Source organism: Microtus oregoni, unplaced genomic scaffold, assembly GCF_018167655.1.
Source record: "Microtus oregoni isolate MIOR12 unplaced genomic scaffold, Mior012 000015F_ref0000493, whole genome shotgun sequence".
NCBI classification, from domain to species: domain Eukaryota; kingdom Metazoa; phylum Chordata; class Mammalia; order Rodentia; family Cricetidae; genus Microtus; species Microtus oregoni.
The window spans coordinates 15,343,314-15,366,960 of NW_024543074.1; the positions used below are offsets into that span (position 1 = coordinate 15,343,314).

Sequence of the window (23,647 nt, forward strand, 5' to 3'; positions counted from 1 at the left end):
AGTAACTTTAGTTTTCTTCTTCTAGTCTCAGCCAAATTACATTCTGACTCACTTGTCTACTCTAAAAAAATTCTTACTCAGTGCTAAGAAAAGCAACAATCAGCCACTGTGGCAACAAGGTAGTCAGAGAACCGGCAGACAATTGTGCTGGTGTCCCACTACTGAAGAATGTTTAGTTTGAAGTGCAACATAATAGCTTGTTTTATCAATAGTAGTCACATCCTACATGGGTATTTCTAGAACACCAAGCAATGTGATCCACCTGTCTGGACTGGAACGTGCATGGTTAATAAATTTTTTTTTCAACATGTTAAATATATTTTAGTCTCATTCAAATATTCTGTCTTTTCAATTTCCAGGCAGGGATATCCTTCACTAAGTCTTAAGTCTGCCACAGCGCATCTTCTTCCTTTTCTCCTTTCCACTGACCAAGTGTAAGCTAATTATCAACATATTTTCCCTTCAGGTGGGAGTCTTCTGTTTTTAAATAATTTATTTTTATTTTATTTGCATTGGTGTTTGCCTGCATGTATGTGTGAGGGTGTCAGATCTTGGAGTTCAGACAATTGTTAGCTGCCATGTGGGTACTAGGAATTGAACTCAGGTCCTCTGAAAGAGCAGTGTTCTTAACGGCTGAACCATTTCTCCAGCCCCCAGGAGTCTTCTTTAAAAAAAGACATTACTTTCATGTGTATGAGTATTTGCCTGTATTCATCTATGTGTACCATGTGTGTGCAATGCCTACAGAGGCCAGAAGAGGGTGTCAGATCCCCTGGATTTGGAGTTACAGACAGCTATGAGTTGCACGTGGGTGCAGGGAGTGGAACTTAGTTCTCTATTAAATGGAGACAGTGCTCTTAACTGTTAATGCATGTGTGCATGTGTCCGGTTTCTTGAGTTGGAAATTTTATATCAGGCATAGTGCTAACTGCCTATAATCCTACACTTAGAGGAGGTAGAACCTGGAGAATCAGAAGTTCAAAGTTATTCTCAGCCAAGTTAGGATAAATGAGACTCTCAAAAAACACTTCAAAATGTTAACTCTAAGCATAACTTGTTTTTGTTTATTAAAACAAAATAAAAAACTCTTCACCAAAGTGTTACTTTAAACTATCTTGTTACCAACTTTATCATAAGGAAAGAGGTTTTTCCTTGGAGGTTTCCTTTTGGAAGGATGGATCTTTAGCATGCTGGAGTTGAGACAGGGAATGGCCTGGGGTGAGGGCACTGGGAATGCTAGCCCTTTTAAACATTCCAGTAGCTCTTGTGAGAGCTTGTCTAGGTTTTGAAAGAGTAAGATTTCATTTTAAAAAATCACTGCCTCTGCTTCTCCTTCACTTTCACAGTTGCCCTGTCACTTTGCCCTGTCACATGTCATCTACCACAATTCTGTGTAGGATAAAAGGAAGTCAAAGTGCCCTCGCCAGATTAAATGTTGACACCATGTTCTTACACCTGCTGAACTGTAAGCTAAATACTCCTCTGTACATGGGTATTTTATTATAGCAATGGCGAATGAGCAACTGTAGATAGATCATTTTACACATAAAGGAAAATCAGCAAGATATTAATAAACTGTGAGTAAAGGAAAACTCTGACCTGTAAGTTATTTAGAGGTTCCATCTTCATGACTGGGCCCAAGGTGTTGAGAGGCAGAGAGACATCAATGCTCTGGTTTGGCATCAGTGGAGTATGGATGGCCAAGGGTGTGCTCGGGATGACACCAAAACTAGAGAGAGGAGGAACACTCGGACATCAGTCAAGAGGAGAGGTCAGACACCTGTAGGTTTCCATAGCTTAGTCAAGACAACTAAATAAAAGCTCTGCTGACCTGCTCTAACACTGCCTATATTCATACTTTCTGACTATTTCCATTACATGGATTAGAAAGACAGCTGACCTGAGCTAGTGGGAGCTCACGACTCTGGACTGACAGCTAGGGAGCCTGCATGGGACCAACCTAGGCCCACTGCATGCGGGTGACAACTGTGTAGCTTGGTCTGTTTGTGAGGCCCCTAGCAGTGGTGGTATCAGAACCTGTCCCTGGTGTATGAGCTGGTTTTTGGGAACCTATTCCCCAGGCTGGGATGCCTCACTCAGCCTTGATACAGGGGGAGGAATTTGGTCCTGCCTCAACTTGATATGCCATGTTTTGTTGACTCCCATGGGAGGCCAGCCCCTTTCTGAATGGAGAAGTAGTAGATGGGGGGGTGGGGGGGGATAGATGGAGGTGGAGGAACAGGAAGAGAAGAGGAAGGAGAAACTGCAGTTGGTATGTAAAAGAAATGAAAAATGTAATTTAAAAATAAAGAAATAAATAAAAATAATAAAAAGAAAAGAGAAATAATGTTCATGGGCAGGAACTATTGCTGATGCTTATTCTGAAAGATTTCTTTTGTGTATCATGTTGCTGGAGGGACAGCTTTTTTTTTAAACTGAAAATAGATTTTTCTCTCATATAATATATTCCAACCAGAGTTTCCTTCTCTCCACTCCTCCTAGCTCCCCAAAACTTTCCCTCTCCCCCAGATTCACCTCCCACCCCCATTTCCCTTCAAAAGGCCTCCAAGGGACAACAGCCAAACACAACAAAATAAGATACAGTAAGACAAGACAAAAGTCCTTATATGGAGGTTGGCCAAGGCAACTCAATAGAAGAGTCCCAAGAGCAGGTGAGAGTCAGAGACACCCCTATTCCTACTGTTACAAGTCTCACAAAACCACCAAGCTAATAACAGCCATAACATATACACAGAGGACCTGGTGCAGACCCATGCAGGCCCCATGTTTGCCACTTTAGTCCCTGTGAGCCCGACATGAGCTTTGCTTAGTTGATTCAGTGAGCCATGTTCTCTTGGAGGGACAGATTGGATAAGTATCTCTTTATATATTTTTTTCCATACATAATCTTTTCAGAAAAAGATTCACGAATCTCCTCTGTGAGTAACCTAGCACATGGGAGGCTAGGACAGGAGGATTACAAGGAATATTCACTTTGTAAAGCAAAATATGAAAATCAATGTCATGTCACTAGCTTAATAACCCAATTGTCAGTAGAAAGGTAACACTTCTTTTTGTTGTTGTTGCAGATGGATGGGTGTCTACTCCCAGTAGCACTGATGAAGGGTAGGTACCCTTTCTTTGCCAGTACTTGTCATTTTCGTGATAGCCATTCTGACTGGATGAGACAGACTCTCAAAAATGGTTTTAATCTACTTTTTCCCTGATGGCTAAGGACATTGGACAGTTTTACATTACCATTTTTTTTGCACTATGTTTTTTCTTTAAAGAACTATATTCAGCAGGCACTTGACTCTTCAACAGCAAACCTAGGACGTGCACATCTTACCTATTCTTGTTGAACTGGATGGCAAAGTCCGTCATGTGCTGCAGAGCTTTGTTGGTGAAGTTCATTTCCATATAGATGTGGCCTTGGCGATGAGTGAACGTGCCCGAGATCTCTAAGCCTTTAGCCTTTACTGCAGGTAGCCAGACCTGATGAAACACAGCACAAAGCCCAGGAAGGAAGATTTACCTCCATGATGTTTCTTTCCCAACATGTAAGGGAAATCCAACCCCTCAGGAAATTATGGCAATTTTTAGATAGTAAATGTGAAGTTTGTGTGAAAGGCTTTGAATAAAGCAGTTTTTTTTTTTAAATTTTGAGATCATGCTCAATTACTTATGAGCCAATTTAAAGTAAAAGTCTATGAGCAATTGGCATTTTTTCTATCTTCTGTTCAACTTGGTCATTTTACTGTTTTAAGTTCTGCTGCCAAACGCTTATACAAGTAAAAACCATTCTGATGAGTACCATGCTTCTGTTAGGCTTGAAAAAAAGACTCAAAGGGAAGAAATTGAATCTTCTAATGAAAATAGCATGACTGTAATCTTTCAAGACATTTCCAACATTACCAGCACCCTATTAAGGGCAAGGACCATATGTTATGTTATATTTAAATCTATTTCCATTTCTGACAAACAGTTAACGCCTCAGATGTTACTTAAATGTTTTTTTCTCCTTATAATTGGTTATGTATCCTTGGCCCCAGAATCTATAATCCTGATTAATGCTACTCAAAAAAGGTAGAAAGTTTATGAGCTGTTATGATCCTAACTAGAGAGTTTATGGGTTGGAAATAATTATAATTTACCCAGCCACATGAAAAAGAGAAAATATAAACATATTTTCATTTATGAGAAGGTTACAAAAATTAGAAAAAACAAAACCAAAAAAAAAAAAACCAAAACCCCAACAACAACAACAAAAAAACCAACAGAAACCCCGAAAAAATAAACACCAGTTGATTCCCGGGGTAAAGTAGAATATGGGAGACTTGGTATTCTTTATGATTTGTTGACAGTAATCTGACACCACCTCAGCAGAGGGCAGATAGGGAAGATCTGCTTTAAAATGTGAAATAATAAATACTCTCACAAAAGCATACCAGGAAATACAAAGATGTTCTCTGCAACATCACAACAAAGCATGAAGGAAGCACCAGGCAGTAACATAAATGCTCATGAACAGGAGAATAATTAATATGCTAATTTATCAATCTACTGAATACAGCCATTCAACAGAATGTGACAATTGTAAAAGGATGTAAAGCAGCAAACTCTGGTGCTAGCATTTTCAAAGGATACAATGTACAGGAATATGCATAGTTTTCCCTTTCTGTTTTGAAAGCATACAAAGTTAATAGTGACTATAATATAAAGAAATGGGGACAAGAAAAGACTCAATATTCTGTTTTACATCTGTAAATTATTTAATTGGTCATTCGTAAGTGTAGTTTTTACACTAATAATGAGTACATTAAATAACTTTTATTGAGGCAGACGGCGCAGGCGGACGCTGGGGACCAGCGCGGCGGTGGATGATGTGCGGCCGCCGCAGGCGGTGGGGACCAGTGCGCAACACCGAGAGCAGATCTCCCCACTACAATTAAATCAAAGAGGTAGGCCTTTGGTTGGCGAGGTCCCTGGCAAATGAGGAGCCGGGTCCTGTTCCTGAAGACCCTTCTGAGGGGTGAGAGGGATCGTGGCCCCTGGCAGGAGCCAGGAAACAGAGCGAGGGCATTTTGTAAGAAGAGCCCCTGGCCAGCAGGGAAACCTGAACCGTATTAAAAGACCCATTAGATAGCATCGATAGGAGGAGATGGGCAGGCGCCAAGGCAAAAATTCACCCAATAATCTCAAAAACAACATGAAAACACCAGAACCCAATGATCTTACAACAGAAGGACTTGAACACCCTAACACAGAAGAAGTGGAAAAAACTGACTTTATGAAAGCAATAGAGTCCCTTAAACAACATGTGAAAAACGTCCTTATAGAAATGGATGAGAAGTATAACAAAAAGTTTGAAGAAATGAGTAAATACGTACATGATACCCTGGGAAACCAAGAAAAAAATGATCAAACAAGTAATGGAAACAGTTCAAGAATTGAAAACTGAAATGGAAGCAAGGAAGAAAACACAAACGGAGGACCAGTTGGATATGGAAAATCTAGGTCAACAAGCAGAGCCTACAGAAACAAGCATAATCAATAGAATACAAGAGATAGAAGAAAGAATCTCAGATTCTGAGGACACCATAGAAAAAAAATAAATGAACTGATCAAAGAAAACAGCAAAGCCAACAAATTCTCATCACAAAACATTCAGGAAATATGGGACACAATAAAAAGACCAAGCCTAAGAATAATAGGAATAGAAGAAGAAGAGTCACAGCTCAAAGGCCCAGAAAATATTTTTAACAAAATTATGGAAGAAAACTTTCCCAACATAAAGAAAGATATTCCTTTGAATATTCAAGAAGCATACAGAACACCAAACAGACTGGATCAAAGAAAAACATCCCCTCGCCATATAATAATCAAAACACTAAATATGCAGGTTAAAGAAAGAATATTAAGAGCTGCAAAGGAAAAAGGCCAAGTAACTTATAAAGGTAAACCGATCAGACTTACACCTGACTTCTCTATGGAAACCATGAAAGCCAGAAGGTCCTGGATAGAGGTACTTCAGAAGCTAAGAGACCATGGATGGAAACCCAAACTACTATACCCAGCCAAGCTACTGTTCACTATCCATGGAGAAATCAAGACATTCCAGGATAAGAACAAATTTAAACAATACGTAGCCACAAATCCAGACCTACAGAAAGTAATAGAAGGAAAATCGCAACCCAATGAACCCAACATTGCCAACACTGCCTACAATAACTAAGGCATCTAGCGACCCTTCACCAGCACAACTCAAAGAAGGGAGACACACAAACTCTACTACCAAAAACAATAAGAATAACCGGAGTAAACAACCACTGGTCATTAATATCACTTAATATTAATGGGCTCAATTCACCTATAAAAAGGCACAGGCTAAGAGATTGGATACAAAAACAGGATCCAACATTCTGCTGTTTGCAAGAAACACATCTTAACCACAAAGACAGGCATCTACTCAGAGTAAAGAGTTGGGAAAAGGTGTTTCAAGCAAATGGTCCTACGAAAAAAGCAAGTGTGGCCATACTAATTTCTAACAAAACTGACTTCAAACTAAAATCAATCAGAAGAGATCGAGATGGACACTTTATACTCATAACAGGAACAAATTCATCAGGATGAAGTCTCAATCCTGAATATCTACGCCCCTAATATAAAAGCACCCACTTATGTAAAAGAAATATTACTAGAACTCAAGGCAGACATCAAACCACACACACTAGTAGTAGGAGACTTCAACACACCTCTCTCTCCAAGGGACAGGTCAATCAGACAGAAACCTAATAGAGAATTAAGAGAATTATTGGAGGTAATGAAGCAAATGGACTTAACAGACATCTATAGAACATTCCACCCAAATAGGAAAGAATATACCTTCTTCTCTGCAGCTCATGGAACCTTCTCGAAAACTGACCACATATTCGGAAACAAAGGAAACCTCCACAGATACAAAAAAAAAAAAAAAATCAGTGTCCACCTGTGTCTTATCAGATCACCATGGATTAAAGTTAGAAGGCAACAACAATGCTACCCCCAGAAAGCCGACAAACTAATGGAAACTGAACAGTCAACTACTGAACCACACCTGGGTCAAGGAAAAATTTAAGAAAGAAATTAAAGTCTTCCTTGAATTTAATCAAAATAAAGAGACAACATACTCAAACCTATGGGACACTATGAAAGCAGTGCTAAGAGGAAAGTCCATAGCACTAAGTGCCCACTTAAAGAAAACAGAGAAAGCATACATTGGGACTTAACAGCACACCTGAAAGCTTTAGAAAAAAAAGAAGCAGATGCTCCCAGGAGGAGCAGAAGACTGGAAATAATCAAACTGAGGGAGGAAATCAACAAAATAGAAACACAGAAAACAGTCTAAAGAATCAATGAAACAAAAAGTTGGTTCTTGGAGAAAATCAACAAGATCGACAAACCCCTATCCAAACTGATTAAACAACAGAGAGAGAACACGCAAATAAATAAGATCAGAAATGAAAAGGGGGACATAACCACAGACACAGAGGAAATTTAGAGAATCATTAGATCTTACTACAAAAGCCTGTATGCCACAAAACTGGAAAATACAAAAGAAATGAACATTTTTTTAGATAAGTACCATATACCAAAGCTAAACCAAGACCAGGTGAACGATCTAAATAGACCTGTTAGTCGCGAAGAACTAGAAACTGTTATCAAAAATCTCCCTTCCAAAAAAAGCCCAGGACCAGATGGTTTCATTGTAGAATTCTACCAGAACTTCCCAAGAAGAACTAATACCTATACTCCTTAATGTATTTCACAATATAGAAACAGAAGAGTCATTGCCAAATTCCTTTTATGAAGCTACAGTTACCCTGATACCAAAACCACACAAAGACCCAACCAAGAAAGAGAATTACAGGCCTATCTCACTCATGAATATCGACGCAAAAATTCTCAACAAAATACTGGCAAATTGAATCCAAGAACACATTAGAAAAATTATCCATTATGATCAAGTAGGCTTCATCCCAGAGATGAAGGGCTGGTTCAACATACACAAATCTATCAATGTAATCCACCATATAAATAAACTGAAAGAAAAAAAACCATATGATCATTTCATTAGATGCTGAAAAAGCATTCGATAAAATTCAGCACCCTTTTATGATAAAGGTCTTGGAGAGACTAGGGATACAAGGGTCATACGTAAATATAATAAAAGCTATTAACAGCAAGTCGACAGCTAACATTAAATTAAACGGAGAAAAACTCAAAGCCATCCCACTAAAATCAGGAACACGATAAGGATGTCCACTCTCTCCATACCTCTTCAATACAGTGCTTGAAGTTCTAGCAATAGCAATAAGACAACATAAGGGGATCAAGGGGATTTGTACTGGAAAGGAAGAAGTTAAGCTTTCGTTATTTGCAGATGATATGATAGTATACATAAGCGACCCCAAAAACTCTACCAAAGAACTCCTACAGCTGATAAACACCTTTAGTAATGTGGCAGGATACAAGATCAACTCCAAAAAATCAGTGGCCTTCCTATACACTAAGGATAAGGAAACAGAGAGGGAAATCAGAGAAGCATCACCTTTCACGATAGCCACAAATAACATAAAATATCTTGGGGGTAACTCTGACCAAGGAAGTGAAAGATCTATATGACAAGAACTTTAAGTCTTTGAAGAAAGAAATTGAAGCGGACACCAGAAAATGGAAGGATCTCCCCTGCTCTTGGATTGGGAGGATCAACATAGTAAAAATGGCAATTCTACCAAAAGCAATCTATAGATTCAATGCAATCCCCATCAAACTCCCATCAAAATTCTTCACAGATCTGGAGAAGACAATAATCAACTTTATGTGGAAAAACAAAAAACCCAGGATAGCCAAAACAATCTTATACAATAAAGGATCGTCTGGAGGCATTACCATCCCTGACTTCAAACTCTATTACAGAGCTACAGTATTAAAAGCAGCTTGGTACTGGCATAAAAACAGAGAAGTCAACCAATGGAATCGAAGACCCTGACATTAACTCACAAACATATGAACACCTGATTTTCGATAAAGGAGCTAAAAGTATACAATGGAAAAAAGAGAACATCTTCAACAAATTGTGCTGGCAAAACTGGATGTCAATCTGTAGAAGAATGAAAATAGATCCATATCTATCACCATGCACAAAACTCAAGTCCAAATGGATCAAAGACCTCAATATCAACCTGAACACACTGAACCTGATAGAAGAGAAAGTGGAAAGTACTCTACAACACATGGGCACAGGAGACCACTTCCTACGTATAACCCCAGCAGCACAGACATTAAGGCCTCATTGAATAAATGGGACCTCCTGAGACTGAGAAGCTTCTGTAAAGCAAAGGACACAGTCACTAAGACACAGGCAACCCACTAACTGGGAGAAGATCTTCACCAACCCCGCAGCAGACAAAGGTCTGATCTCCAAAATATATAAAGAACTCAAGAAACTAGACCATAAAAGGCTAATCAACCCAATTATAAAATGGGGCACTGAGCTGAACAGAGAATTCTCAACAGAAGAAGTTCAAATGGCCAAAACACACTTAAAGTCATGCTCAACTTCCTTAGCGATCAGGGAAATGCAAATCAAGACAACTTTAAGATACCATCTTACACCTGTCAGAATGGCTAAAATAAAAAACACCAATGATAGCCTTTGCTGGAGAGGTTGTGGAGAAAGGGGTACACTCACCCATTGCTGGTGGGAATGCAAACTTGTGCAACCACTTTGGAAAGCAGTGTGGCAGTTTCTCGGGAAATTTTGGGATTAACCTACCCCTGGATCCAGCAATACCACTCTTGGGAATATACCCAAGAGAGGCCTTATCATACAACAAAAGTATATGCTCTACTATGTTCATAGCAGCATTGTTTGTAATAGCCAGAACCTGGAAACAACCTAGATGCCCTTCAATGGAAGAATGGATGAAGAAAGTATGGAATGTATACATATTAGAGTACTACTCAGCAGTAAAAAACAAGGACTTTTTGAATTTTGAATACAAATGGATGGAAATAGAAAACACTATCCTGAGTGACGTAAGCCAGACCCAAAAAGAGGAATTGGATGTACTCACTCATATTTGGTTTCTAGCCATAAACAAAGGACATTGAGCCTATAATTAGTGATCCTAGAGAAGCTAAATAAGGAGAACCCAAAGAAAAACATATAGGCACCCTCCTGAATATTAACCTTCACCAGGCGATGAAAGGAGACAGAGACAGAGACCCACATTGGAGCACCGGACAGAAATCTCAAGGTCCAAATCAGGAGTAGAAGGAGAGAGAGCACAAGCATGGAACTCAGGACCGCGAGGGGTACACCCACACACTGAGACAATGGGGATGTTCTATCGGGAACTCACCAAGGCCAGCTGGCCTGGGTCTGAAAAAACCTGGGATAAAACCGGACTCGCTGAACATAGCGGACAATGAGGACTACTGAGAACTACTCAAGAACAATGGCAATGGGTTTTTGATCCTACTGCACGTACTGGCTTTGGGGGAGCCTAGGCAGTTTGGATGCTCACCTTACTAGACCTGGATGGAGGTGGGTGGTCCTTGGACTTCCCACAGGGCAGGGAACCCTGATAGCTCTTTGGGCTGACGAGGGAGGGGGACTTAATTGGGGGAGGGGGAGGGAAATGGGAGGCGGTGGCGGGGAAGAGACAGAAATCTTTAATAAATAAATAAACGGAAAAAATAAAGTTAAATAAAAAAAATGAACAGCTCAAAAAAAATAAATAACTTTTATTATGTATGTATGTATGTATGTATGTATGTATCTATCTATCTATTCGCTTTTTCAAGACAGGGTTTTTCTGTGTAGCAGACAGGGTTTTACTGTGTAGCCTTGGATAGCCTGGAACTCAGAAATCCACCTGCCTCTGCCGCTTAAGTGCTGAGATTAAAGGTGTGTGTCACCACTACTTGGCAATAGTAACTTTTAAAAAAAATGATATTTTAAACACTTATAACTTTATTATTTTATGTATGTGAGTATTTTGCCTACATGTATGTCTGTGCACCGTGTATTTGTCTAGTCTACTTTTAGTTGTGCTATACAATGGCTGTATATACACAAGTAATGACTTGCAGCAGACAACCAGTGTACATTGCTATGGCAGGATTCTTTGTGGAGAATAAGATGGGGAAAGAAAGAAATCAGGGATACTGGTCCTTAGAAAGAAAGACTAAACTCAGATTGGATGGCTAGCATGTCTCTCAAGAGCCTAATTGAAACTTCATTTACAGAGTTTCCCATTTTACATTTATGTCGGAGTGACATCAAGCAAGACTGAGACTGGAAGAGTCCTAAAACACACAGCTAAATAAGAACTCGAAAGAAGAGCACTGAAGCTGGATATAGTGGCTATACTGGTAAGCTGGTATGCATTATGATTGTAAAAAGTAGACTCCGGAAGTGAGGGCAGCCTTGTCTCTGACTCAAGCATTTCTCTCAAGTGACCCCCAAAACTCCCTGTCCTAGGTCAGTTTGGCCTCCTGCCTCTAACAGGAGAAAAACAGCAAATAGCTCAGGATATTTAAAACATTGCATCTCTGAGAATGGACAGAAGAAGGCAAACTATTTCCAACAGAAGCTACTAATGTCTACCATGGAATAAAAGTACCTGCTTTGGAGCCAGAAGCTAGTAACTCATCTAGAGAAACCTCTCTGCTTGCCTGGAGATCTCGCCAGGAGCTCCAGCCTCACTAGTTGAGTCAATTCTGCGGTGTGAGCATCTCGTCTGATGATGTCTTTTTACTGGTTCTCCCATAAGGGCTACTCAACCTGCCTCTACTAGAGTAAGTGCCTGATGTGCAGATGCTCTGCTGTCTGTTCTTTCACTTCTGCTCGCTACATACTTATTAATAAATTCACTCACTTGAAACCACAAGCATGGCTACTGTAGATCATTCTCTGTCTAGAACAGTGGCATACTATTCTAGCAATATAAATCTAGGAGCTTGATGCAAAAGACCTTGAGTTTGAGCTTGGGACACAAAAGAAAAGAGGTATACTAACACCTATGAAAATCAAATTTGAGGAATTGTACCCCAGAATCCATATATAGTACCAATAAGGAAGGAAAATAAAACAAAGTTTTTTTTTTTTAAAAGCCACTATTCTCTACTGTGTGTGCTTGCTGATACACTGTAAAGTGATGTACCTTAATGCTGACAAATTAGATATCTCTAAACATGAGGTCCAATTCGAGTATTTAATATTTCCAATTTTAAGCCTAATGGTGTTTCCTATGGTTAAGTTCCTCATAGATCCTCCAGAACAAGAGCTACATCCCGTGTGAGTGGAGTAACACTTGTTAGAAGTAATCTAGGCTTTGTCCACTGAGAAAAGTGTTGCCCATTCTATGTACTTACTGCTTTAGGAGCCACGTATCCACCAGGTGCCATGCCTATCCCCGTAGAAAGTTCAAACAGGTCATTCAAACCGCTGCTGACCACAGCAGGAGTGGGAGAAGGAGCGAAGGTTGCAGGCACCGATGATGGGATGAAGGACTGTCCTACCTTTGGGGAAAAAGGGAAAGAGATGAGAAAGAATAGAGTAATCGTCCTTAAACTGTTACTTATTTTAACAGCACTGGTTAATCCATTAGAAAACACTGCAGTTACAATATTTGTAAGAATCCACTCAGCATATTGTTTTAATTACTTTTTTTTCACCAATGATAAATGTAAACATACTTTAGAAACTTTGTCAAGGCACAGTACTAGGTAGGATGCAAGAACACAGTGATCCAAGATTTTGTCTTGTTTGTTTCCAATTTTAGCTTCCACGATTCTGTGCAAAAGGCCTACAGGTACTCTAAGGAAAGAGGAGTTTATGTCTACAGAATGAAGGAGAAGCATCCAACTTAAATAGCGGTTTCATTTCTACATGAGTTGGGCCAAGTCTTACTTCCCATTTGAGTGTTAATATCCAGCAGGAAGCTCTCCTGAGGGAGATGATATTCACACCCCATAGGAACTCATCTATGAGGAAAATGCCTCTACGAATCCAGAACTCTCTCCAGTTCCTTCTGGACACCAGGGCATAAAAAGCATTCTGCAGTCAAGATGGGAGGGTCCATTTCCTTCAGCTCTTCAGTGTCAGAAACAAAAAGATCTATTTCTACAGGCACCACAGCATCAATCCCTAAACAAGTCCCTAGACCACATGTGGCATGTGACCCTGCACTCTCTGCCCTCATGCACTGCGACCAAGCTTGTGGTGTGCAGTGCTGGAGAGCGGGTGGCTACTCCCATAACATGTGCAGGAAAGAATCAAACAGGGCAGAGCTTCCCATGGTGAAAAAAACAGATGGCACTTACTGCCGGACTTCCTCCAATGCCCCCGCCAAGGTCACTGCCAAGCTGAAAGAGAGAAAGGAGAGAGAGGAGAGAGAGGTAGAGTTCATTTAGCTAAGTACTAGATGCCCACATAGATTCTGTAAATTGCTCTACCAAGTCATCGGAAACACATGCCATTTGACTTGTCTCCCAAAGCCTAAGGAATTCTAGATCATCAAGAAACATGTTCTAGGGGAACCAAGTAGAGGTAGTGAAAGGGTGTGAACATTTAGCAAAAACTTGGAAAATTTAGCAAAAACTGGGACATTGTAGGGATGTTTGAGATGTAATTTTCTACCCCAAATTCACTGGCATGAATCTGAGTAAGATTTAGTGTTTATATACTCGAAAGAGCTATAAGCCCAAGCAGCAGCATTACTTTTCCTTTACAAAGAAATTTAAGGTGGGGGAGAAAAGCAAAGAAAGACGAAAAATGCTTTAACCTACAAAACCTGCTGCCTTACTGAGATGATAGGAATCAAACCAGTATTGAGTTGCAATTTCAAGCTTCAAAAATTACCAGGGGAACATAAAAGGTTTTAGTTGAGAATGCTCCTTGGGGGAAAAACAGCTAGTACAGAAAGATATGCATGCATCGCCCAAACCTCCCACAGTTGGTACCTCTAAGGAGAGATGCTGTGATTTATATGGAGTCCGTCATTTAAAGGAGGCAAAGTAGAGAATTAGACTAGTTGGTTAGCTGACAGGAAAACATTCCACAGGCTCTTAGTCTTGCTTCTTTCCCCTCAGGTGAATACAAAATTCACCCTGAGGGCAGTCTTGTCTCCCTTGACAAGACCAGTGAAGAAAAACTGGAGCTCTTTAGCTAGTCGGTCTCTCTGTCTCTGTCTCTGTCTCTGTCTCTCTCTCTCACACACACATACACACTAATGGTACTATTTACAAAGCTAAAGCCTTTTTGTAGGGCGATGTTTGCAGTCCTGTGTTTGCCTCCTTCCTAGCTCTACAATCCTTTGTGAATCACTAAATAGTTTGTCCTAAAAACAGACTAAAAGTCTAAAAGTACTGCGGTATTTCTTGTTAGTGATGATAATTTAGAAATCATTGTGTTGGGGTAGTAAAGACAAAATAAGACTGCATCTTTATTTGGGAATGATTTATGAAATGACAGTACTATATAAAATGATGCTGTCAAAACTTAAAATTCAATCTATACTCAAAAATGGCGAGGCCCATGACAAAATTTTGTTTTATTTAAGATAGAGAATAATTCTAGCAGGTGCTTTAGCCAAGCCAACATTTCCAGAATGTGGTTCTCACAGATCACTCAATGGTGTCATTGGATGAAGCCAGATACTTAACCAAATAAAAAGGTCATTGCAACCACCAACCTGAGAAACTGAAAAGGTGCCAAAGTCAACAGAAAAGACATTACATATTGCCTTTCCCTGGTTCTAAAATGACACATATCGGCAGCATGATGTCTGAAAAGCATGGTATTCTATTTATAACATTTATTGAATGCAAGGCATGAAAGATGCCAAGCAATGAAGGGAGCACAGATTAATAAGGGCAGGCTTTACAGACTGGCAGGAGGTAGAAAACACAATGCAAACCTATACACGTAACTAAGAAGAAAAGAAATTCCAAAGGAACAACCTCCCTCTGCCTAGAAGGTGATGAAGTGAAGATTCAAAGGCATGGCAAAGCAGAATTTTTAAAAAAGCAAAAAGGGCAGGGGTCGTTTCTCAACAGCATCCACAAAGGCTGAAAACACAGGGCAGATACATTTTTGTTTTTAAAAGTTGAACCAAAGAAGCTTGCAAAGGCAATATAACTTGTAAACATCTTTTAATTTTCCTGTTAATAAATATATGGTGTTTTCTGAGACTAACATTCAAACTTTTAAATAGTATTAATAACTAGTTTATACGCCAGTAACCATGACTACTCCCAACCTTACATACAAAACAAATCAAGCATCTGTGTGTGCACATAAGCTTTAAAAGCTGCTACTGCCAGTCTCATCATCAGAGATGGTGATCTACTTTTCTGAGGTGTCATCTGGACACTGTGAGATAGTTCTAGTTCATCTTAATATACATTCAGCCAGGGTTGAAAATATCACAGTAGAGAATTATTAGGATTCAGACAAGATTCTGATGTTAAAAATGACTTCAGAGCTGACTTCTATATAAAGCGAGAGATGAGAATGTGAGGGGATAAGAGAGGAAAGGAAACCAAAACAAGACCCGAGGAAGAGGCTCTACAAAACATCCCGTTTGTCCTAATGCTGATATGGCTTATGACTTCCTAACAGGCTAACCCTCCCTTCCCCAAACCACTCGCTCCTCTGGCCAGGTTTGCAACCCAAGTTTGAAAGACAGAATTCTTTACCAAATTGGTTGGCATACACTCAGAAGTATTTAAAAAAGTAATAGTTTTTCCAAATATGCAATAAAAAGCACAGAGAAGAGGTAGCTATTGGCGATATTTAGATTAAAGGAATAAATCCTGTTGTTGTTTGGATCCAAAATGTCCTCATAGGCTCATGTTTGCACATTTAGTCCCTAGCTGTTGTGGTGTTTGGGGGCGTGGAAACCTGGAGGCACAGGCCTTGAGGGTTCTATCCAGTCATTTCCATTCTGTTTTATGCTTCCTGATCTATCAGGATGGAGGAGCTTCTACCATGTACTACAGCTGCCATGAACTTTGTGCTTTTGGGCCAGTGATGAGAGAAGTAACTAAACAAAATCCATTTATAGTTCTTGTTTTAAGACAGGGTCTCACTATGTAGCTCTTGGTGGCCAGGAACTCATTATGTAGACCATGTTGACCTTGAATTATAGATCTACCTGCCTCTGCTTCCCAAATGTTGTAATTAAAGGTGTGCATCACCATGCCTAGCCCATTTTAGTTTTTTTCTTCCCTTAGATTTTTATTCTCCTCTTTGAATATTATGAGAATATTAGCTGGAAGAGATCTAAACACAATCTTTCCCCATGCTACTGACCAATTTTATTTGGAACCACAGAAGAAACAATCCAGGGGGTTGCAGAGATGGTTCAGTGGTTAAGAGCACTGGCTGTTCTTCCAGAAAATAAGCATTCAATTCCATGCATCCAAATGGTGGCTCACAATTGTCTACAACTCCAGTCTTAGAGGATCTGACACCTCTTCCAGGCATGCATGTGGTTCACAGACACACACGCAGGCAAAATACCCATGCACATAAAAATAAATAAATATATTTAAAAATAAAACAATCCTGATGATCCTTTTTGTACTGCAATCTACCTAGAATCAAGAATACATTAATTCATCTAGAATCTGGCACACGTAAGACCCAAAAGATATGAGACACACAGTCAGAAATACAAAGGTTAACTTAATTGTGGTATACCCAAAGTAAAGGGAGTAGTGTAATTCCCTATTCCCCAATCTAAACCACAGGATTTGCTGCCGTTAAATGGTACTGAGAATAGAATTAACATTTGGCTCCTGTCAAAGAGTGGTCACTCCACCATGTCTAAAGTAATGCTTAATGAGGGGAATGGAGTTAAAGTTGGATTACACAGTAATAGGTCACTGCAGAGCTATAGGAACTGGACAGAATGCAGTGATTCCATGGTGACCACTGTAACCTACAAGCTGAACAGATTTAGGCACATCACATGAGTTCTGTAGCAAGGTCAAAAGTCTGAAACACATGTGAACTGCAGATAAGCTCTAAACAGCAGAGGGGAATGTCAGCTCGGCTTGAATGGCTACATACTACAAAAGAGTAACACAAGAGGGAACTGAAGAAGAAAATTCTATTAAAGAACAAATCTGCTCAACTCTAAGGGAAAAGAAAATCATAACAAAAGAATATTAACAGAGACACTCACTGATTTAAAGGGAAAAATTCCACACAGCATTAGTGACTGGGTCCAGGTTATGTTCCCCTGACCCTGCTTTGTGGCCAGTCCAGAGCACATCGACCTATCTCTAAAACTATGGAGCTGTCTAGGTACCTGACAGCTTATTTTCTTAACCACGGGAGCAGACTTTAAGCTCAGACATTCTACACTTCAGTCTAGACTCTCATTTATGGGATGCTTTCTAGAACTCACTGAAGGGAAGTGACTCTAAGGAAAGCACAACCCTTACAGTTTGTTAACAGTTCTGGTCCTCAGGAGTCTCGAACGGTGTAGAACAAGACACAGAGATTCCTATCACAAACAAAGAAACCTGTGAGGGGAAAATATGGTTTTCAGCTGTTGAAATATCAAATATGGTTTCTCTATGCAGAGAAGCATCATAAAACATAATCAGTGAAATACACATGGAGATTCTGTGAGCATGTGATAAGCCAAGAATCAAACTGATGACTAAGAACACAGACTCCTTTTCCTCAAAGGGGAAAGCAGGGAGCTATAGCAGACACTTCCTGATAAGAAATTTAAAAGTTCCTTTGAAGCCCATGATAGGACTTTCAAGCCAGACAGAAGCTGTATAAATATAGTCTGCCCACTGCTCTTCACACCACTACTGCCTCTCTACAGAGGAATTCACCATTTCTCCTCCCAACAGAGGAGGAGCTTGTAAGAATTGCTTTGCTCACAACTCTAACCTGGAATAGAGCCTGACATATCATAAGCATTCAATACACATTTATTAAATTAATGTTCTAGTGACCAGGTCAGTACAGCTACTGGCAACAGTTCTTAGGAGTCAACTTTGCAACGAAATCATTTTATTTACTGGAGAAAATAATCACCAAAGGACAGAAGCCAATGAACTGTCTACTGGCCCAGAGCATACTACTAACATCAATCAATTATCTTGAGTACATGTGAGAAGGACCAACTGGGGGAATGAACTCTCCAGGCTGAATGCCTTGCTAGGACGGCACTATCTGCATGGTTTGTTTGTGTTTGAGACAGAGTGGTGATATGTGGAAGAGGATGGTCACTTATTTGCTATTATAGCCTAGGCTAGCCTCAAACCAATGACCCTCCTATCTCAGCTTCACCCAGCGTCTGTGTGATGTTGCTAGCAGAAGAGACACCTATTATTTTATCATGAATCACTGCCAAATAGATGAGAAGGTGGGACTTGTGTATTCACCTGAGAGTTTAAGACCTTGAATTCTTCCTCTTTTCATCAACGAATATAGTTCTCTAATTCTCCAATGCTCATGTACATCCTAGTGACACATTAGCATAAAGGCACATGACACAGAACACAGGAGGTGCAGCATAGAGACGTCTGGGAGAAACCAGTCCATATTTTGTCTTAATCAAGTAATTTACATGCTATGTTCTAAGATGTCAGTTTGTCCTGTGCTTTCGTTAATCACCGTTAAGCAATACTGACACTGCAAAATGTTAAATCATTGTTTATCCTGCAGCTTCAAATGCACACTCACTGTCCTGTGTACTTCACAGTACATCAATCAAAGTGAGGTCCCACTGACTTTACTCTCGAACACAAATTTTGAACCACGTAGCTGAATACAAGGTCATAAAAATTTTGGAGACAGTAAAGGTTTCCATGCAATGACTAAAAATTAATTCAAAATCAAATGTGCGATGAATCACTTCCCATCCATGTTACATCATGTGACTTCACCGAAGTTTTAGTTCTGAACAAGCAGTATCTGACCTTGGTGCTGCTCTGCTGTCATGCCTCTCTCACAGCCAATAGTACTGCTCAGAGCACTCGACTCAGACACTGAATATTACTGTTTGCTACGAATTGTACAAAGTTTACTGCTGCTATTGAAACATCATGGATTAATTATGGAAAACAAAAACTTTTACTACTTTCCCACCTTCTTTTATTAGCACAAAAGTACCAAATTAGTGTATCTCTGTATTGTGTTATAATATCTGACTTTCAAAATTGCTGTTTTGAGTCGTTGCATTGAGTTCTATTTTTTTTTAAATCATTAAATAAACTTTGGTTTGGAATTAGGACAGAATTTCCAACAATGGAGAGGCCCTAAATATACTTCTACCACTCTTTTGTATTATGCATTTATGAGAAAACAGCATTCTGAGCATTAACAACTATAAAATATAAATATTATTAACTCTGAAAAATGTTAAAGCTGAAATATCAAATATTCAACCAAGAGTAGCTTTTTATATAAAAATAAACAATACCAATCACATTAACATGCAGATGTGCTTTGATCATTAAGAAACAGTGAGGGGTTGGAGAGATGGCTCAGAGGTTAAGAGCACTGGCTGCTCTTCTAGAGGTCCTGAGTTCAATTCCCAGCAACTCACAGCCATCTATAATGAGATCTGGTGCCCTCTTCTGGCATGCAGGCACATGTGCAGACAGAAAATTATACATAATAAATAAATCTTAAAAAAAAAAAGAAACAATTTAATTGAAGCTGGAGAGATGGCTCAGAGGTTAAGAACGATTGTCCAAATGATCCAGGTTTGGATTCCAGCACCTCTATGTCTGTCTACAACCATCCATATATAACTACAGTTCCAGGGGATCCACAGCCCTCCTCTGGCCTCTACAGGTACCAGGTATATGCTGCACACGGTGTATTTACATGCATATGGCAAACCATACATATAAAATCAAAGTTTTGAATGCTGAATTATATGCATACCAAGTAATTATTTTAAAAATAAATATCTGATTTATTGTCAGAAAATGTTTGATTTGTATACTTTTCTTCTTTTTTTTTTTTTCTTGGTGTTTCAAGACAGGGTTTCTCTGTATAGCCCTGGCTGTCCTCAAACTCAGAGAGGGCCATCAGTCTCTGCCTCCTGAGTGTTGGACTAAAGGTGTGCACAACCACCACCTGACAATATATGTTGTGGTCCACACAAAAGGCTTGTTTTTGTTTTGGTGTTGGGTCTCCTGGAATTGGAGTTACATACAGCTGTGAGCTGTCATGTGGGTGATGGGAATTGAACCCAGGTCCTCTGGAAGAGCAGTCAGTGCTCTTGGCAGCTGAGTCATCTCACCAGCCCTTAGTATACTTATTTATGTATATACTAAGGACTGCATAAAAATTTCCTGGGCATAGAGGACCTTGAATGGAAAACATTTAAGTTCTATTCCAGAAAAATGGCAATTACAAACAAACCAGAGCAATCACAAAATGGAGATAAATTTTGAAGATTAGAGATGGATTAACAATAAACAATGGTCAAACTTCTCCTAAATTGCCTGTTATGGTTTGCATAAGTGTCCCCATATAGTCCATGTGTTAAAGGCTAGTCTAAACAAAGGCTATGGGGAGGTATGGGAAGAAGCATAAGTTATGAGAAGGATGCTGGCCTCTGAATAGGGCGGGCCCCTGTAACCCTTCTCATGTTTGAATTTCCAGTCATGGAACAAGTGATGGCAGTCTATCAACTATTGCTATCCTGTGCTCTCTCACTGGAGGCCCTGTCTCTGCAGGCCCAGTCTGGTCCTGGAGTCCTACAGGATTCCTGAAGAGGGGCTGGTTTTCAGTTACATTGGAATCTTGAAGAAATCCACCCAACAGAGTGGATGAACTTGCCAGCAAGTGTGAAGGCAAACAGGGAAAAGCAAAGCTTCCTTTTTCCATGTCCTTTATGTGGGCAACATCAGATGATGTGGCCCAGATTTAGGGTGGGTCATCCTGCCTCTAATAATCATTAAGAAACCCCTTCATAGACATGCCCAGAAGCTTAGATTTTAGTTAATTCCAAATTAGTCAAAATGACAATCAAGATTAGCCATCCACAGGTCCCAAAGCAATAGGACTAAACATTCGTTATCTGAAGCCACCAAAACGATGAGCCAACATCGTCATAGGTGGATTATCTCAGGTTCTGCTTAATGACAAAGGTGACGCAAACTGAGGCTAGCTCTTAAATTTCTGCATCAACAAAAACAAGTTTCAGAACCACTCTGAAAAATGTAATGGGTAAAATGGGTCAAGAACTTACAAAGATCTCTGTGATGGTTTGAAGAGGTAAGGCCTCCATAGACTCATGTTTTTGAATGTTTGGACCGTAGGGAGTGGCACATTAGGAAGTGTGGCCTTTTGGGGGAAAGTCTGTCACTGTGAGGACAGGCTTTGAGGTGTCACATGCTCAAGAGATACCCAGTGTGGCACACAGTCTCTTTCTGCTGCCCATGGATCAAGATGTAGAGCTCTTAGCCCCTTCTCCAGCACCATGTCTGCCTGCATGATGCCATGTCCTGCCATGATGATAATGGACTAAACCCCTGAAACTGTAAGCCAGCCCCAATTAAATGTTTCTCCTGCATGGTATCTCTTCGTAGTAATAGAAACCCTAACTAAGACAATCTCTCCACACAATAAACTTAAAAAACCAAGTTCTTAAGTCACTGCAAAGGAGAAACAACAATGCAAAACTAGAATTTATGGAGAATTTCCCGTGGGCTAAGCACTCAAAACCATTAATAAAGTAGCACACGACAAACAAACACAAGGTAAAGAACTGCAGGGAACAGCGTGGGAGGGAGGCTTTGAAAAGCAGGCACTAGAATCTAGAAAAGCACAGCTTCTCCTAGATCCTGCTCTCGCTCCAGCTAGGGACAGAATCCTTCTCTAGTATGAAATCCTTCCTCAGCATAAACGGCACCTGGAATAATGTTTTCTTCATATTTTTTGATACACAATAGCACCACTTAAATAGAATAACACACAGAATCTTGGATGAACAAAAGACCAGTTTAGTCAAGGCCGCTGTTGATAGACTAAAAGTAAAGGCAACAAATAACTGGGATGCAGTGGTTACTTCCACAGTCCTCAGAGGTATCAGACGCTGAGTACAACACAGACAAAAGTCACACACATGGATCTCAGGTCATCTCCTATCCTTCAGAAGGATATGCATGGTGAGAAAAATCATACCTAACCCAGAACAGGCAGTTTTATAGATTGATATCAATGGCATTAAAACACATGGCTTATAATATGAAGAAATGAAAAAGTCAAGATAACTACTTATGTAAGCCTACCTTAGATTGAATGCCACCATGCTTTACTTATAGAACAGGCAAACCACTTAGTTACATTTTATTTGAATTTTCCACATTAAGCTGACAGTTGTGTTTACAGTAACAGAAACAAGAAATATCTGTAGAGTAGAAGCAACAAGAGAAGAATGCTGAAGAGCAGTAAAAATAGAAGTGGCGATGAGACTGCAAGAATAGGTAGGCTTTAATCCCAGCACTTGGGAGGCAGAGGCAGGAGGATCTCTGTGAGTTCGAGACCAGCCTGGTCTACAAGAGCTAGTTCCAGGACAGGCTCCAAAACCACAGAGAAAGAATAGGTAGGAATTAAGTTTGATTCAAATTTTGAGCTAAACAGGCATTCCACTTCTAAAACTGCCCGAGCTCCTGTTTTTCAAAAGTGACTGCCCCCTTAAAACAAATCATAAACCAAGCAGGCCTAAGGAGCTTGGCTTGGCTCCTCTGTATCCAGTGGTATTCTAGCCTAGTCTGCTGTAGGAGTCGCAGATTCCGAGTCACTGTCATCAACGGGAGAACACTTTATTTATGTATGACTAGTAAATTAATTAGCATTTCCTGAACATGACAGCTCTAGGAAAAGGTCACTAAATAGCACAATCTCTCAAGTATAGCGATGAAAGAAGGTAAAAAAAAAAAAAGACAAACTGGAGGATAAGAAGAATCTAAAAAAAAAAGGAAGGCTGAAATTATCTGCTACTGAACAGAAACTTTTAGGAAAATGAGCCAATAAAGTTAGTGCACACCTGTGATCCCAGCATGTTCAAGGGTGACGCCAGATAGGGACAGAGTGAGATCTTGACTAAAAAAAAGTATATAATCTAAATAGAAAATGCCCTAAATTTTTTTCAGTCTTCAATATAGCTAATCAAGTTTAACTTCTAGCTAAGACAGACTGAATCATTTAAAATCCCAATGGAAAGAAAAACAAAACAAATAAAAAAAATCCAACAAAACAAAGGTAAACTCATTTTTAAAATACTCATTTTTATTTATTTTATTGTTTGTTATTAGTGTGCATGTGTGCAAGTGTGCACGCATGTGTGCATACAGATCAAAGGACAACTTGGTTTACTCCTTCCACCCTGGATTCTAGGGACTGAACTTGGGACATCACTGGCCTGAGATGTCTGTTTTTGTAAGCTGTGTCAAAGAGGCAGTAGGAAAACATTTTTTGCGGGGGAAGAAGTCACTGTTTGGCACAAGAGATCAGCTACCTAATTCCACCTAGAATTTTATTTGGCTCAATGCTCTCAATCCTGGCTGTAAAGTTAAAAACAACTCCAACAACTTTAAAATAAAA

At 39.7% G+C, this 23,647-nt stretch overlaps 1 protein-coding gene across 5 annotated transcripts in view; it reads right to left on the reverse strand.

Annotated features, from left to right (window-relative positions):
• Ap2b1 (adaptor related protein complex 2 subunit beta 1) overlaps positions 1 to 23,647 on the reverse strand; it is a 125,075-nt gene that overhangs the window by 39,289 nt on the left and 62,139 nt on the right. For 4 of the 5 annotated variants that reach the window (XM_041665412.1, XM_041665411.1, XM_041665409.1 and 1 more), the window contains exons 15-18: positions 13,375 to 13,416; positions 12,424 to 12,570; positions 3,350 to 3,495; positions 1,600 to 1,729 (exon numbers count right to left, since the gene is read on the reverse strand). In XM_041665412.1, coding sequence (XP_041521346.1) covers positions 1,600 to 1,729; positions 3,350 to 3,495; positions 12,424 to 12,570; positions 13,375 to 13,416 — 465 coding nt within the window. The remainder of the gene's footprint in view (positions 1 to 1,599; positions 1,730 to 3,349; positions 3,496 to 12,423; positions 12,571 to 13,374; positions 13,417 to 23,647) is intronic. The other variant, XM_041665413.1, reaches the window with a different exon arrangement.